At 31.9% G+C, this 15,108-nt stretch overlaps 1 protein-coding gene and 1 long non-coding RNA gene across 4 annotated transcripts; one reads left to right on the forward strand and one right to left on the reverse strand.

Moving 5' to 3' along the window:
- Positions 1–847: 847 nt before the first annotated feature.
- LOC148226226 (uncharacterized) lies at positions 848–3,250 on the reverse strand. Of its 2 annotated transcripts, none has more exons than XR_015812244.1 (5): positions 3,163–3,250; positions 2,577–2,641; positions 2,453–2,513; positions 2,341–2,396; positions 848–2,261 (listed from the first exon to the last, which is right to left on the reverse strand). It is a non-coding gene; the product is annotated as an uncharacterized LOC148226226 (long non-coding RNA). The 2 variants fall into 2 exon arrangements; XR_015812245.1 differs by lacking the exon at positions 3,163–3,250 and adding an exon at positions 3,002–3,091.
- A 940-nt stretch (positions 3,251–4,190) lies between these two features.
- mop (tyrosine-protein phosphatase non-receptor type protein myopic) lies at positions 4,191–13,965 on the forward strand. 2 transcript variants are annotated; one of them, XM_088203331.1, is made up of 19 exons: positions 4,191–4,340; positions 5,249–5,451; positions 5,511–5,833; positions 6,319–6,970; positions 7,032–7,176; positions 7,289–7,523; positions 7,605–7,937; positions 8,008–8,184; positions 8,522–8,680; positions 8,749–8,829; positions 8,887–10,115; positions 10,188–10,338; positions 11,658–12,058; positions 12,117–12,263; positions 12,450–12,578; positions 12,650–12,831; positions 12,909–13,093; positions 13,162–13,284; positions 13,361–13,965. In XM_088203331.1, exons 1-19 carry the CDS (start codon positions 4,254–4,256, stop codon positions 13,579–13,581), a joined length of 5,163 nt encoding a protein of 1,720 aa, XP_088059457.1. In that variant the 5' UTR covers positions 4,191–4,253; the 3' UTR covers positions 13,582–13,965. The 2 variants fall into 2 exon arrangements, with proteins under 2 accessions (XP_088059457.1, XP_088059456.1); XM_088203330.1 differs by having other exon boundaries at positions 8,887–10,338.
- The last annotated feature ends 1,143 nt before the right edge of the window (positions 13,966–15,108 follow it).

A 15,108-nucleotide genomic window follows, 5' to 3' on the forward strand; every position in this document is an offset into this window, starting at 1 on the left:
CTATTCGTCTTACTTTATAAAAATTGAAAACAAAGTGTGTTATAAGAATAACCTTGAAATAAACAATCTCATAAGGTAATTCAAACAAATCATTTTCAAATAAATTCCGCCTCTAAAGCGCATTATACGCAGGTGGCTAATTTAGTGGTAATAGAAACTCAGTTATGTTGCACAACAAGAAAAACTATGTCTTATGTTATAAATTGCCAGGTTTTAATGAAGCTCATGTGTCGTTGATAAACGTGAAGGTTTTGCAAAGGGTCTGAAGTATTTGATGAAACTCTGATTCCGGGTTCAAAGTCTTACGTTGAAAGTTTTGAGGATGATTTGGTCTTCTAATTAAACTCCCGGTAACACAAGTTTCTAGGTTTATTCATAATCTTTATTGAAGGTGACTAGATTTTGAAAATATCAAAGGAAGACATTAAAAATAAAAAGGATTTTTGTTTTTGTTCAATGATATATTACTGTGGGAGCTAAAAAAGAATAATATTAAAAAAATTTGTTTAATTCCAAAGATGGACTTTCTCTTCTTTATAGATAACGCCATAAAATAATTTGCTATCTCTACAAGCTGCGACTAAGATAAAGATTGATATTATCGTGTCTTGATGAACTAGCGTGTTGTACAGATTATAGGAATAATGTTCTCGAACAAACAAGGAAATGTGTTTAAATAAGGATATGTAATTTCTTCTTAAAATTACTATGACACACTTCTGTCGTTACGTAGGGGTTGGTAATTTTTTAGAAGCATTGTGAACAATACCAATATTTACTGTGAGAACGCTGACCGTCCCTTTACCTTTACCTCAGCCCTTAATGATATAATATTAAAAAAAAACACTTCAAAAATATTATTTATCTATTTTTTGTTTTACAAACATCATTATATACAAAAAAAGATACATATATTTTTTGCAATAAACATGAAAAGTATGTCTTATAAGACGATTTTTTAACTTAAAAACTATTTATTCATTGAAACTTATACGACGCTCTGCCAATCAATCATAATGGTTGAAATAACAGTTGGAGACTGACTGCCAATTCAGCATTTCTGTGGTTTGCAATTATCCAAGTCAAATTAAAAATGTATGAATATTCATATGTCGTGCAAGGGAACGTTTGGTTTTAAATGCTTTTTCACATTTTCCACATTCAAAACCAAAATTATCACTGTGTGTCAGCATATGCTGCGACAAGGTGAATTTCCTTTTAAATGTTTTTTCACAGGTACTACACTTCAAGTTACAAGAATCGCTTAGAATATGTCGTGATAAACCAACTTTGGTTTTGTATAATTTTCCACAGTTGTTACATTTAAGGTCATAAGAATCATAATGGATTTTCTTATGTTCTGAAAAGGAACTTTGAGTCTTGAATGCTTTCCCACATTTGACACATTTAAAACTTAAATAATCTCTATGGATATACATATGCTTTTTAAGGTAAGACTTTTCTTTAAACATTTTGCCACAATAGTCACATTTACAGCTAAAAGAATCAGAATGAATTTTCATATGTCCTGAAAGGGTATTTTTGGTCTTAAATGCTTTTCCACATTTAATACATTCATATTTAAAAATATCAGTATGAATTTTCCTATGACGTATAAGGCAAGAATTAGTTTTAAACGCTTTTCCACATATGCTACATTGCAAATTATTGGAATCACTATGAATTAACAAATGCTGTATAAGATAAGGCTTACTTTCAAATATTTTTCCGCATTCATTACATTCAAAATCATAAACTTTAGAATGAATTTTCATATGCACTCTAAAGTATTCAATTGTATTAAATGTTTTGCCACATAAATTGCATTCAAAGCTATAAGAAATACTATGAATTTTCATATGTTGTGAAAGGTAATCTTTATTCATGAATACTTTTCCACATTTGCTACATCCAAAGTAAAAGTTTTCCTTATGCGTTAGCAAATGACGAAAAAGACTAGAACTTTTTACCATTTTTCCACATATTTTACATTCACTATCTGTGGAATCACCATGAACACTCATATGCCAAGAGACGTCGTCTATATTGGCAAATATTTTTCCGCACACGACACAACTATGGAATTTTTTATAGGATTTTGATTTGTAAGCAAACAATAATTTTCTTTTGCATTTATAGTTCCATAAATTTGAATGTAATGTCAGATGTTGTATAAGAGTCGTCTTTTGAAAAAACAACATATCGCAGTGCGCACATCTCAATTGTTTATATCCATTGTGGATTTTTTTTCTTCCTTGTTTCTGAAACAAATGATAAATCAAATTCGCTAATTTAAACAGTTTTACGTATAAATAGAGACCGCATTAGATTCAAAATTACTTGTATTTCTGGATAATTATTAGTTTTAATAAGCTCAACCTTAACATTGTGTATTTCTAAAATAAAATAGTAATTAAACATAATGCAATATTTAATTTATAATATATCTAACCTGCTTCGAACAAGTTGTCTACTTCAACTCTATTATATTCTTCAGTGTTATCATGTTCATTCTAAAAAATTATAATCGTTGAATTCAATATTTGCTATTTCAAAGATTTATTAATATTGTTTACCTTAATTATATATTCTAGCTTATTCATAAAATGCAATGTTTCATTATCACTTTCAACATCTGGTTCTACAAAGACAAAGCATGTTGATTATTGTATAGGTTTTTGTTGCGTGATGATTAAATATAATGTAGTGTTATGTTTATATATTTAATATGGTGTTATGTTTATATATTTGGATTGTCTTAAACATAGTATTTTTTGGCATAAGCTATCAAACTAAAAATACTATTTCATTCCAGGTAGTACAATTTAAAAAATATGAAATATATAGTTTTTTTCAAATAGCTGAGGTTTTATTTGAATTTTTCACATTAAAATACATCTGATATTTTTAAAAATAAAAGCTTATAACGAATTTGTCGAATTCTATAATTTATTAATTAATCAACGCACACAACATGATGAAAGTATGTTCGTATACAAACATTGTTACAGCACAATACTCTAATATCATAGATAATAATAATAATCTTGCCAAACACATATGACTCATATTTTTGTAAAATATAAATAAGAAGCAGTTTTTAAAGTTAGTTCTTCGTATGAATAAAAAATATATATATAAAATAAATGATTTTATTTATACTATTTTTAATTTCAAGCTGAAAAGTCATTGTATTGATCTGACAGTAGAGCTGTCATCTGTCAAGCACGAAGATTTAGTTTTTGGTCATAGTATAAAATAATTACAAGCATGAAGAAACCAAAAAAATTAAATAATATTAATGAAATATATAAAATTAAACAAAAACACGCATTATATTAAATAAATAAATTAGAGCTACTTTTAACAAATTTGCCTATGAATATAACTCGATATTATTTTTCACTTCATTAGCGAGTTTGGGTGATTTATTTAAAATTAATTTATCATTATTTGGTTCCTATGTATTATTAAAATATCTTTACCCTTTTTAGCGTTTACTGTAATAATGATATAAGGATTATTTTGTTTTTCACTTGGGGTTGATGTTCCATATTTCTTTATCGCGCGGATTGTCCGATTTATTAGTGTTTGACATAAAAGTTAAAAATAAATAATTATTGTTCATTTGTAAAGTTGACATAAGATAATGTAGAATCCACACGTTCTTTGAATTTTATTTCCAAAAATTTAACAATTACATGAGGATTTTTTTGATTAAATAACTGAAGTAACAACACTTATTTACTAGATATTTAAAATATTATTAGAGTTTCTGCAGTCAAAAAACTATTCCTATTTTTCGATTCATACTCTTGTGGATAGGGCCGGTCTTTGGTGCTGGCGTCTCAAGTAGAATCTATGGTAGAATTATGTATATCAGGAAGAATTATGTATAGTAAAAAATATTAAAACACAATTCGAGTACGTATAAGAGTCATAAAAGATATACTTCAAGGCTAAATAAACCATTCTCTGAAAATAACCGTATATATGACTCAAATTTGGGGTCCAGTAGTTATTATAAATTATTATTTTGTTGTTTGGTTATTACCTATTAGCAATCATGTTCGGTATTACCCAATTAATATTTCTAACTATAAATAGTAATATAATATGATAATGATATAAAACGTAGGAGTGACAGATGGTCGATTAATCGTGTGTTGAGACCTCGCGTGACGAGTGTCGTACAAGTTGAGTTGTTTGATCGGGTGGACTACACACATTTTGGCGAACGTTCGTCGGCGAGAATGGAGGCCGTTCCGCGGCTGCCCATGCTCAGTCTCGATCTCAAGACGAGTCCCGAGAGCCCCCAGTTCGGCCCCAAACTCAAACAGGTAACAACGCAGACCCCTAATTGGATTTGACGATTTGACAAGTGTCATCGAATTTTAAACGTCCGACAAGTTTATCGACCGTAATTAGATTAACGTATGATTCATATTATCGGTTTGGTTCGAATATCGACATTATGCAAAGTCGCTTAATCTGACCGGACTTTTACATCGATGGATATAAAACTACAAATATTTGATGATAACATCGGCGCTAGAGCTACATTCCATTGTGCTCATCGACCGCCTCGATAACTCCCAGCTAGTTTCAGGGATTTTCTTCGAGGATAAGAACGCTTGCTGACCACTTGCTGACACCTGTCTGGCAAGGATGTCAATTGGGGAAGGGGGGGGGGGCATTATAGTTTTAAAACTTTCATTAGGTCAAGTCCAAAGTACAATCTTAGCCAACTCAACTCTCAGGGAAAAAAGTATTTTCTTAATTTCTTTTTATTTATTTATTATTTTTTATTATACCAATATATATTATGTTTACACTTGTTTGGGTTCAACCCTTAGAATGGTCTCTAAAATAGAGTTAATATAATATTTACTGGCCGTAGTCCATTGTCTTGTAAATTCTGCTCTAGATTAAGTCTGGTTGAAGTTTATCTCGACTAATCCGAAATATTGGAGCACCTAAAAACCAACATCCGCCATATTATAGCCAAGATACCGCCCGAAATGTACAAAATCGGAAGGTATCCTTAAATTTGTGTTATTTTTAAAAAAGTTCTTAAATTAATTTATATTATATCACAACATTTTGTGACATAGACAATTCATGGTCATAATTAATTCCAAAACTTATTTAGTATCGATGATCAATCATTTTTGACGAATTGAGAGGTTTTGATTTTAATTGCTGAAGTTTTATAAGTCCTAAATTTTTCTTACTTTTATCATTGCAGTACATTGCGGAATGCTATAGAGAAGATCCCGAAAGTTACAACAATGAAATTCATCAATTGGAAGGCCTGCGTTCTGCGGCCGTACGACCAGCCATCGACAAAACTGGACTCGTAGCACTGAAGCGATACTTTTGTCAATTGCGAGGATTGCAAAGTCGATTTCCGATGGCCAAGGGTCAACCTGCGGCCGTTACGTTCGCATGGTAAGCTATGACGTCTAACATAATTGTCAGCAGTTATAACATCAGATTCCATATTTCAGGCGCGATTTATTCGCCAACATAGTTTGTCCACTAGCTGACGTGCGTTTCGAAACTGTATGTATATTATACAACATCGGGGCGCTGCACTGCAAATTAGGCACTGCCGAACTCAGGATGACACAAGAGAGCATGAAAACAGCATGCACCAATTTCCAATGTGCCGTATGGGCCTTTCAACATTTGAAGGAGCACTATCCTCAACCGTCGGGTGTTGATTTAAGTCCGGAAATTATGAAGTTGTTCCAAGACATATGCTTGGCGCAAGCTCAAGAGTGTATATTGGAAAAGAGCATGCAAGATAGCAGAAAACCAGCTATAATCGGTGAGTACATACTAGAGGTTTTGAATAAAAAAAAATATAATTTACAAACAGTTAATTTGATTACTAATGATTTTTGAGGTGGTTTTCGACATTTATAAAATATTAGCAAAAAAGCAACATTAATTTGGTTTATATCAGAATACCTTTTTGAACATTTAACCCTTTTAGGACCCTTTGAATTTTCTATATGTAGGCTAGAAATATCCTTAAAAATACCTGATTTTTAAACATTTTTTAATTTTTGAAAAATATTTTTGTATTTTTATTGAAACATATACACTTAATATAATACACGTAATAAATAAGAAAGTTTCAAAAACAAATATATCAGCTCATGTTCTTTTTGATGATTTTGTAAAAACCGATATATCGGCTCTACAGTAATAAAAGGGTTTAAAAGTGTGTTCCATTATTATGGACAGGGCTGTACATCTATACTTTTAATTCAATCTATACATGTTAAACAAGAATTGTTTTTATTTTAGCTGCGATTGGTGCTCAAGCAGTCCATCATTATAAAAGTGCTCTATCAGCGTTGGAATCATCTCATTCATCTGATAGTCTGCATGAGACTGTCGGCGTTAAAATATGCAACGCTTGGGCTAAATCTATATCTTTTAAGGTTGCCTACATTAGTTGCATTGTGTATTTGTTCCAAGGCATGCAATCCGAAGAACAGCAGAGGATGGGGGAACGGGTCGCTTATTATCAAGCTGCTAGTGACAAACTCCAAGAATCTAAAAAACTATCGAAAGGTCTACCACAAATAGAAGCCATAAACGAAGCTATAACATTTACCAACGACATAGTAGAAGGTAAAAGAAAGGCGGCCAAGAATGAAAACGAGTTCATCTATCACGAAGAAGTTCCCGAAAAAGATACGTTGAATGAAGCGAAACCTGCGTCGTTGGCTAAAGGTATAGCCATCAATTTTAACGATCCCGAAGTTTCCGGTTCTGATATCTTCGGCCGATTGGTGCCAATGAGGGCTCATGAAGCGTCTTCGATGTATTCGGAAGAAAAAGCTAAATTATTGCGTCGCATCGGAAGCTCCGTTGAAATGAAAGATGCTCAATTGAACGATTTTATGTCGTCACTTCAATTGGAAGAACTGAACGTGCTGAACGATCCGGAAAGGTATATTAAAATAATTTGTATTAATAAAAACGGTTTGATATATTTCGATATAATATTTAAGGCTTCCTCAAGATTTGATCGACATGTGCGCTTCGCTGAGCGTCAAAACTGACGCCATTCAGAATCTTGTGGAGACGATGAATACCTTAGCTGATATTCACACCGAGGTTGATACGACATTTGCTGAAATTAAGAATATGATTGAGGTTATTGTAAATCATTTATATTAGTTCTTATAGTATTTTTCGATCTAAACTTGATAGAAAGGTTAGTTTTTAAACGCTTAAAATTATGGATATTTATTTATTTTTATTATAGGAGGAAGAAAACAATGAGAAAGAATTCCAGCAGATCATGGGTAAAAGACCTCCTTCAAACGTGAGCACTGAATTATCGCGCGAAGCTAATAAATACTTGGAAGCTCATAACAAAGCGAATGAAAGCAATCAGACATTGCATAAAGCTATGACTCTCCACCTTGCCAATCTGAAATTGCTGTGCCTGCCGCTCGATGACTTGGAGAAGAATGTGCCATCTTTAGAATCGATCAGAGGTATTATTTATTTATTTTAATAATAATTGTAAAGTGAATACTTGAAAGATTAAAAATATTATATTTCGAATTATATTTTAGCTCAAATTGATAACCACGCTATTGCCGAGATGCGTGGATTGGTCGAGAAAGTGAACGAAATGAGAGCTCAAAGGAGTATGCTTGTTCTTCAACTAAGAGAAGCCGTAAACTCGGATGATATAACATCTCAACTGTTGACGCGAACTGGAGAATCTCTTGATGAGATATTCAAGCAAGAAATTGAAAAACATAACCAAACCGTGACTTTGATTGAGCAAAATATGACGGCTCAAGAGAACATTCTGAAAGCTCTCACGGATGCTTATGCAAAGTACGCTCCGAGCAGGAAAATTATATCCGACGTGCTGCGAAAAAGAGAAGCTTTCTTCAATGGTAATCGTATACATATTGTAAAAGAAGACGTTTGTCTTTTGGTGTATTTAAATTTTATGCTATATTTCAGCAATGACCACATCTTACGAAACATACGAAGATCTGATGAAGAAGTCGTTGAAAGGCATCGAGTTTTATAAAAAGTTGTCCAGTACTGTTCAGCGATTATATTCGAGATTGAAGAGTATTTGTAAAGTGCAACAGGAGGAGCGCTCTCAGCTCTTGGCCAGTCATGTGCCAAAAATCAGTACGTATTATTCTTAGTCTATATTCTTATTTTTTTATGTAGCTGATTCGATCATCTGATGTTATACTTTTATTTATCCACTGGTATTACCTGTTAATAAACAATAGACAGTAAGAAAGTTTTCTATATTTACTACTCATGAAAAATATAATTTATTCATTATAATATGATACATTATTTGATTATTAGCTACTCGGAAATATTGTATTTTATAAAAGACTGCTTAAAATACGCCTACTCTTAAACTAATCGTCCTAAAATTTATCGAATCGAATACTGAAGATATGATTTTTTTACGCGACTTTTGGCTATGAATAAATATTTTTCTTCATTACAGATACAGTGACTCCTGTGCCGGCTCCGAAAAGTGTAACTGCTAAAGAATTAGGTATGAATCCTTCAAACTTATTGCCTAAAGAAGAAACTTCAACAGCGCCAAAGTTGAAAGATTTTTTGCCATACATGAAGAATCGAAATGCCACACAAAATATTAACGGTATGTAAATTTATTAAAAATTAGAGAATGTGATGAACTATGCTAATTTATCATTTTGCAATCATTAGTTGCCGATAATACTATGGATTCAGCATACACTGGTCAACTTTATCCACCGCATGTGAGACCAGCTCCTCTCGGCTCAGAAGGTAACATTATCTATAAAATAATATCGATATGAAACTAAATCATTTGTTAAATTTCAGGAACTAACGACATCCCACCCAAATATTCTGATACAGTATTGCCGAAATCTCAATATTTACCCACTTATGACACTTACAAAGGCTATCAACTTAATCAGCCGATGCAATATCCTGAACAAACATACGCTTACCCTGTTTTTGATCAAACTAACCAGTACCATAGGTATCAACCTTACAATGCAGAAAAAGATGCAACTGAAAAAACAAATCCATACGCATATCAAAATATGCCAGTTGCTATGTCTGAGACGAATCAGAATCCAGCAGTTTACGTGTCAAACTCTGCAAGCTATCCGGCCAACGTATCGAGCTATACTGGCGCTGCAATGGATTATAACGCATATAATAATAGCAATAAAATGACTGATACACAAGACACGTCTTATGCGCACAATCAAAACTATACGAATTACAATGTTCAACCAACTTACACTGATACATCGCAAATCGATAATCAGATGCAGAGCATGAACATATCATCTCAACAGACTGGATACAACTATGATAATTCATATACAGGCGCGACAAACGCATACGATACTTCTTTACAATATCAGAATATGTATCCTGGAGTTGTTCAACAGACGACCGATCTACCGACAGTACTCCCTCAACAAAATTTGAACATTAATCCAGCGCATATCTCATCGATGAATTACGCCAAGACTCAGACTTACCAAACCAATCAAACGCCTCAAAGTTACACTAATCCCTATGTACAACAGGAGGTCAGCGAAGAATATAAAGCTTGCGTAGCACCCGTTGTTGAAGATGTTTCATCAGACAAATCGCAGTACATGCAGAACTATTATTATCCGACGAACGTATCAGCCGTTGGAACTGATACAGCGAAAAATCTATCTCCAGCACCCACAAGTGACGCTTTGCCAATTCAATCGCACGTACACCGCGATTTCTTATCTAAAAACACTACATCTACGTATCCAAGTTACAACAACACTTATTACGACAGCAACACAATAGCAACTACAAACACTGCCACGGATCAACAATATCCAGGATATACGAATCAAACCCAACCTAATTATAATTCTGCGTATCAATACCATCCTGAATATACTTACAATATGAATACAGGCGTTTACGATTACAATTATGGCTATCGAAACAATTCATCGACCGCTCTACCGACCGAGACGCAACAGCACAACGTTTATACGAACGCCGGAGCTTATTCTACGACTCAAACGGCTTCGACTCCCGTAGAAGTAAAACAATCTTTCCCTGTGTCTCATTCTGATTATGGAACACAACATTACTCTTTACCTTATGGCCTCCAGAATAACACGATCACTGAGGAAACCAGCGTTACTAGTGAGCAAACGCAGAATACGAGCCAAGGTAACGAGCAGATGAAAACAAACACCCAAAATTCAGTCACTTACATGAGTGCAAACGATACGACTACCTCTACAACAAAATCGAATCAAGGTACCTTACTTTATTGATTTTTATATAATATATGACTCGTATAATATGTATATTAACTGATTTTTTGTACATAAAACTAATAACATTAATTAATAAAATAAAAAAAACTACAATGCAAGTAATAATATAAATATTTAGGTTTCACAAAAATATCAATATATATTTTTATATGTCTAAGTACATATATTGTATCATAAGTCATTCATTAACATAATTTTTATATTTTTAAACTTATTTCACAAAAAATACGCATATTTATTATTATATGTCAAATTCTTTACCATCATAGATTTATGTTTGTTTTTCCGATGTATATTATATTTATAAATATATATACTCTTTGAATTTCGAAATTGTGTTATATTGTTATGCTTACTATTAAAATATGTAAAAGTTACCATTAACCCTTTGAACTCATATGTCGAGGTGCACTCTACATCGGTTTTTCTTTACCAGCAACTTCTGTCAAAATATATCAATTTTTTCGAGCTGTTTTAAATAATTTCGATCTATAGTCTATTTATTTTCAAGAGTCAGTGCGCAAGAACATTGTTTAACGCGTAATCATAATATGCTTTTAAATTTCTGCCCTGTGATTGGTCGTTCGCCGTAAGATCAATCGTTTCATTGAGAACGACCAAGCACAAGGCAGAAATTTAAGAGCACATTTTGATTACGCGTTAAACAATGTTCTTGCGCACGGACTCTTGAAAATAAATAGACTGTAGTAAAGATATTTTTTTAATATTCTGGGTATTTCATTTAGAATGTATGTATATATTTAAACATCACAATTAAAATTTGAGGACCAGAACCGCAAAAGTCGTAAAGGAAGATTAGAAACGACGTATTATTGCAACACCTGTGAAAAAATGAAAAAAGTATCACGCTTAATTTTAAAAATTAATTTGTCAAATAAATGTTCAATATACGCAGTTTAAATCCCCTTTTATATTTACATTAAAACCTGATTTTTTCCCCCTTGTATTACTTCAAACATAATTATCGGCAATTTCATTGAAAATGTCTTGGAGTTGCTGAAAAACTTTTGAAAATATCTTTGGAGTGCAAAGGGTTTAATGTGATGCACAGTTATCATTTTTATGTTTGACTTTGTGATTATTAATGATAATATTTCTGGATACTTATACAACATTATATATTTTACTTAATGTTTTTTATGATTTTTAAACTCATCCAATGCTATGACTTATAGAAGAAGGTATTGTGATTGTATATGAAAAATGGCTAACGGAATAACTATAAAATTATAGGATATAATGATATTTGCACTACTTAATGAAACTTAAAAATTACAGGTAAAACAGAAGCCATATCCTCATCGTTCAGTGAAGCTAAAGTAGAAGTTAAGCCCGAAGAGCCAAAAAAAGAACCTTCATCCATAGATTTGCTCTCTGGCTTAGATTTTTCTATTGAGCAACCTCCGCTGATGCCTGAAATTCGAGTGCCGCCTGTATCAGAATGTGTTATACGCAAATTGCCATTTAAAGAGCTAGAAGACCATCCACCAAAAGCCATAATCGAGAAAGAAGTAATATGTCGCCCGCCGAAACGGGATATATTCTCCGATCCAAGCTTGTTGAACAAGTTTACACAAGAAGTGAAGAACATGCAGGTGTTTGTGGACGGTTTCACGAAGAAGACGCATTCGGGTATCACCATGCTAGATTCGAAGTGGAAGAAGATTCAGGAGAGTCAGGTGAGGTTGAGAAGCAATGTTACTGTAATTTATATGTTTTTAACGATTGACTTTTTAGGCTAAAGAGAATCATTCTAAAACGATTAATGCTGCAAGAAGCAATTTGGCTAAGAATGTTTCTCCGGACGTGGTGCCATATGATGATACAAGAGTAGAGATAAAATCTGAAAATGAGGAAACATATGTTAATGCTTCTTATTTAAAAGTGAGTGTCTTAGATATATTATTTACATAGCTATAGCCAGACAGTCTTTCTTTCTCTGGCTACATACTAACCACATAAACATTTCAGTCTAAAACCATGCTTTTTCCCTTATATCATCACACTCCTGTTCCGTTTCAGCCATCATATTATTTAATATACATTTTTTATTTATGTGATAATTTTTAGCAAATATCGTCTTGGTGTTTTCCCTTGATCATGACAGATCTACCGTCTGAAGAAAATTACGGTGCCTTTTGGGAGATGGTTTTTCAGCAAAAGGTCGCTGTGATGGTCTGCTTACTCACCGAAATAGAAGTATGTTATTTTTTCTCTCGTTTCATTTCAAGCTATAATTGACTAAATTTGTTGATGTATTTTCGTTTCAGTTGCAAGGCAAGTTCTATGGACCGACGGCTAAATCTCAAATTTTGGAATTTCCATCAAATATAAGCGTTACCTTAGACGAGATTAATTGTAACGTAAATTGGACTGAAAGGCAATTGACCGTGACTTACAAAAGAGTACATCACAAAATCACACATTACCAAATAAACGTTTTTCCAGCAAGGTATTTAAGAAAAATCTTTTTTGTATTAAAACATATGACTTTTTACTTCCAGTATTCTTATTATTTGTACTACTTAGGGTTGTTAGCGCACCATTGGTAATGTTGGTTGATAAAATATTAAAAACCAAAGATCAAAACATACCCGATAACAATTTCCCAATGACGTTGATACACTGCAGTACCGGAGCCGGAAGAAGTTCGTTGATTGTTTTATTGTTAATGGTTATTTCTCAGGTCAGAGCAGGATTCATTGATCTTAGAGGTAATTGTATATGTTCTTTCATTTTATTTATGTATTAAATCCTACTAATGATTTCAAAACATTTTTAGATATGCTGGATTCTGGAATATTATATCTTTGCAGCACGAGAACAAATGTATTAGAAGATACAAAGTATTTAGTCGATATCTATAGAACAGTCTTATTTTATGTGCAAGGCGTTCTTTGTTCAGGTTTGTAATACTTTTAAAATTGATTTGGGCGTTTTTTTATTATCTAATTATATTTATTTATAATATTTTGATTTAGGTACTTTAAATTTTACCGGGGAAACTATATCTGTGCCGAGCGGAGCTAGTATTCCTCCGCCGATCATATCGACGCATTCCAAGAAAATAGATAATTTCAACAAGTTCAGCAAAGAGAGTTTCGAAGAGATGAAACAAGCCGCCGGATTGAAGAGCGGCGATATGCAAGATCCGTTGAGCTATTTAGATCCCTTATGGAGTCTTAAGAAGAGGAAAGAGTAATATTTCTTTTCAACTCCAACACTTAAATTAACTTATAAATCATATACTTTTTAAACGTATAATATCATATAATTAAAAAAAATATATCTGGTTTATCATTATTGGTGAGTGGACTAATGCGATTATGGAGTATGAAATTTTATACTGGTTTAGTAGTGTGGTTGAACGAAGCTGTGATTTAAATATACACTGAACTATATTTGATGTATTTGGATATTTAAAAATGGTATTCAATTTTATTTATACATGTTTATAATTATAATATATGTTCTTAAATATTATTAATATTGCTTAATTATTAATAATTATGAATCTAAAAAAGATGTTAAAATCATATTAGCATTATGTATATTTATATTTTCAATAAATTTATTCAACAATTTATCTAATCGTTATATATTTTATTTATTCTGTAAAATAATCTTTACCATTTGTTCCAATTAACGAAATGCATTTAATCTAAATATGGCTGTTTTCTATATGTTAAGAATAAATTTAATACTACTTTCTCCTAAGAGTTGAGCACAAATAAATATCTGTATTAGAGCAAATAATATATTGATTGAGTTAAATAAAACAGTATTAAGTTTTATAAATAAATAAAATTTAAAAATACACTTCGATCAAGGCAAGTATAATAAAGAAATAATATATAACATAACAATGGTGAAAATAGCTATAAAAAACCAATGTCGCCCCTCAGAGCGACTGACCATTCACAGTTCACATCTGATATTGATGAACCCACGATAATGTTTTTTGCACCGACTTGAAAATAAATATACTAAGCTACATATTTATCAATTTATTTTGCTGATTACATTCAAGTCTTAAACCAAATAATTGTAAATAATATTATTTTTCAATAGAGTGTGCTAAGCAGTAAAATTTTGTACCCGTTTTATTTATTTAAATAACATCTACAAGATATTCCCAATGGAAAATTAATCTCGTTTGGATATTTACTTCGTAAATTTTGTACTTAAATATAAATTAGCTATAAATATATATGTTACAAAGTGTGAATTTCGAAAATGCATACATTACCTAGTTAATGTATGTACTGTCAAATCACTTCAGTTACAGTACATAAAACATGTTATGAACAATGTAACTAATTATTGTATGGTCTTACTGTTCGGTGTTTGTCAAAGAATTCGAAATAAAACAATTTATATATTTAATAAGTATTTTAAACAATTTGTGTAATGTTAATATTGTTGCTAATTTATATAATCCTCCTTTTTAGTAGATTCGTTCCATAGAAGTATTCATGGAGTGTTCACAATTCTGACCAATACTAAATTTTTTATTGGGTCTGCGATTAGGTTGGTTGTTAAGCACGCTCGTCTGTCAAATCTTGTTCATTGACAATGTAACTAGATCACGCCAGAGACTTCACACTCACTAGTTAAAGTAAAAATTATCTAGTGAAAGTACACACGAAATGTAGCATTGTAAGCTTTACTTAAAATTCATAGTTAGTGCATACTTTGCCTAGGCATTGCATACTTTATCGAAATTTAA

Source organism: Plectrocnemia conspersa, unplaced genomic scaffold (genome assembly GCF_051122295.1).
Source record: "Plectrocnemia conspersa isolate PC_06_02 unplaced genomic scaffold, ASM5112229v1 ptg000014l, whole genome shotgun sequence".
NCBI classification, from domain to species: domain Eukaryota; kingdom Metazoa; phylum Arthropoda; class Insecta; order Trichoptera; family Polycentropodidae; genus Plectrocnemia; species Plectrocnemia conspersa.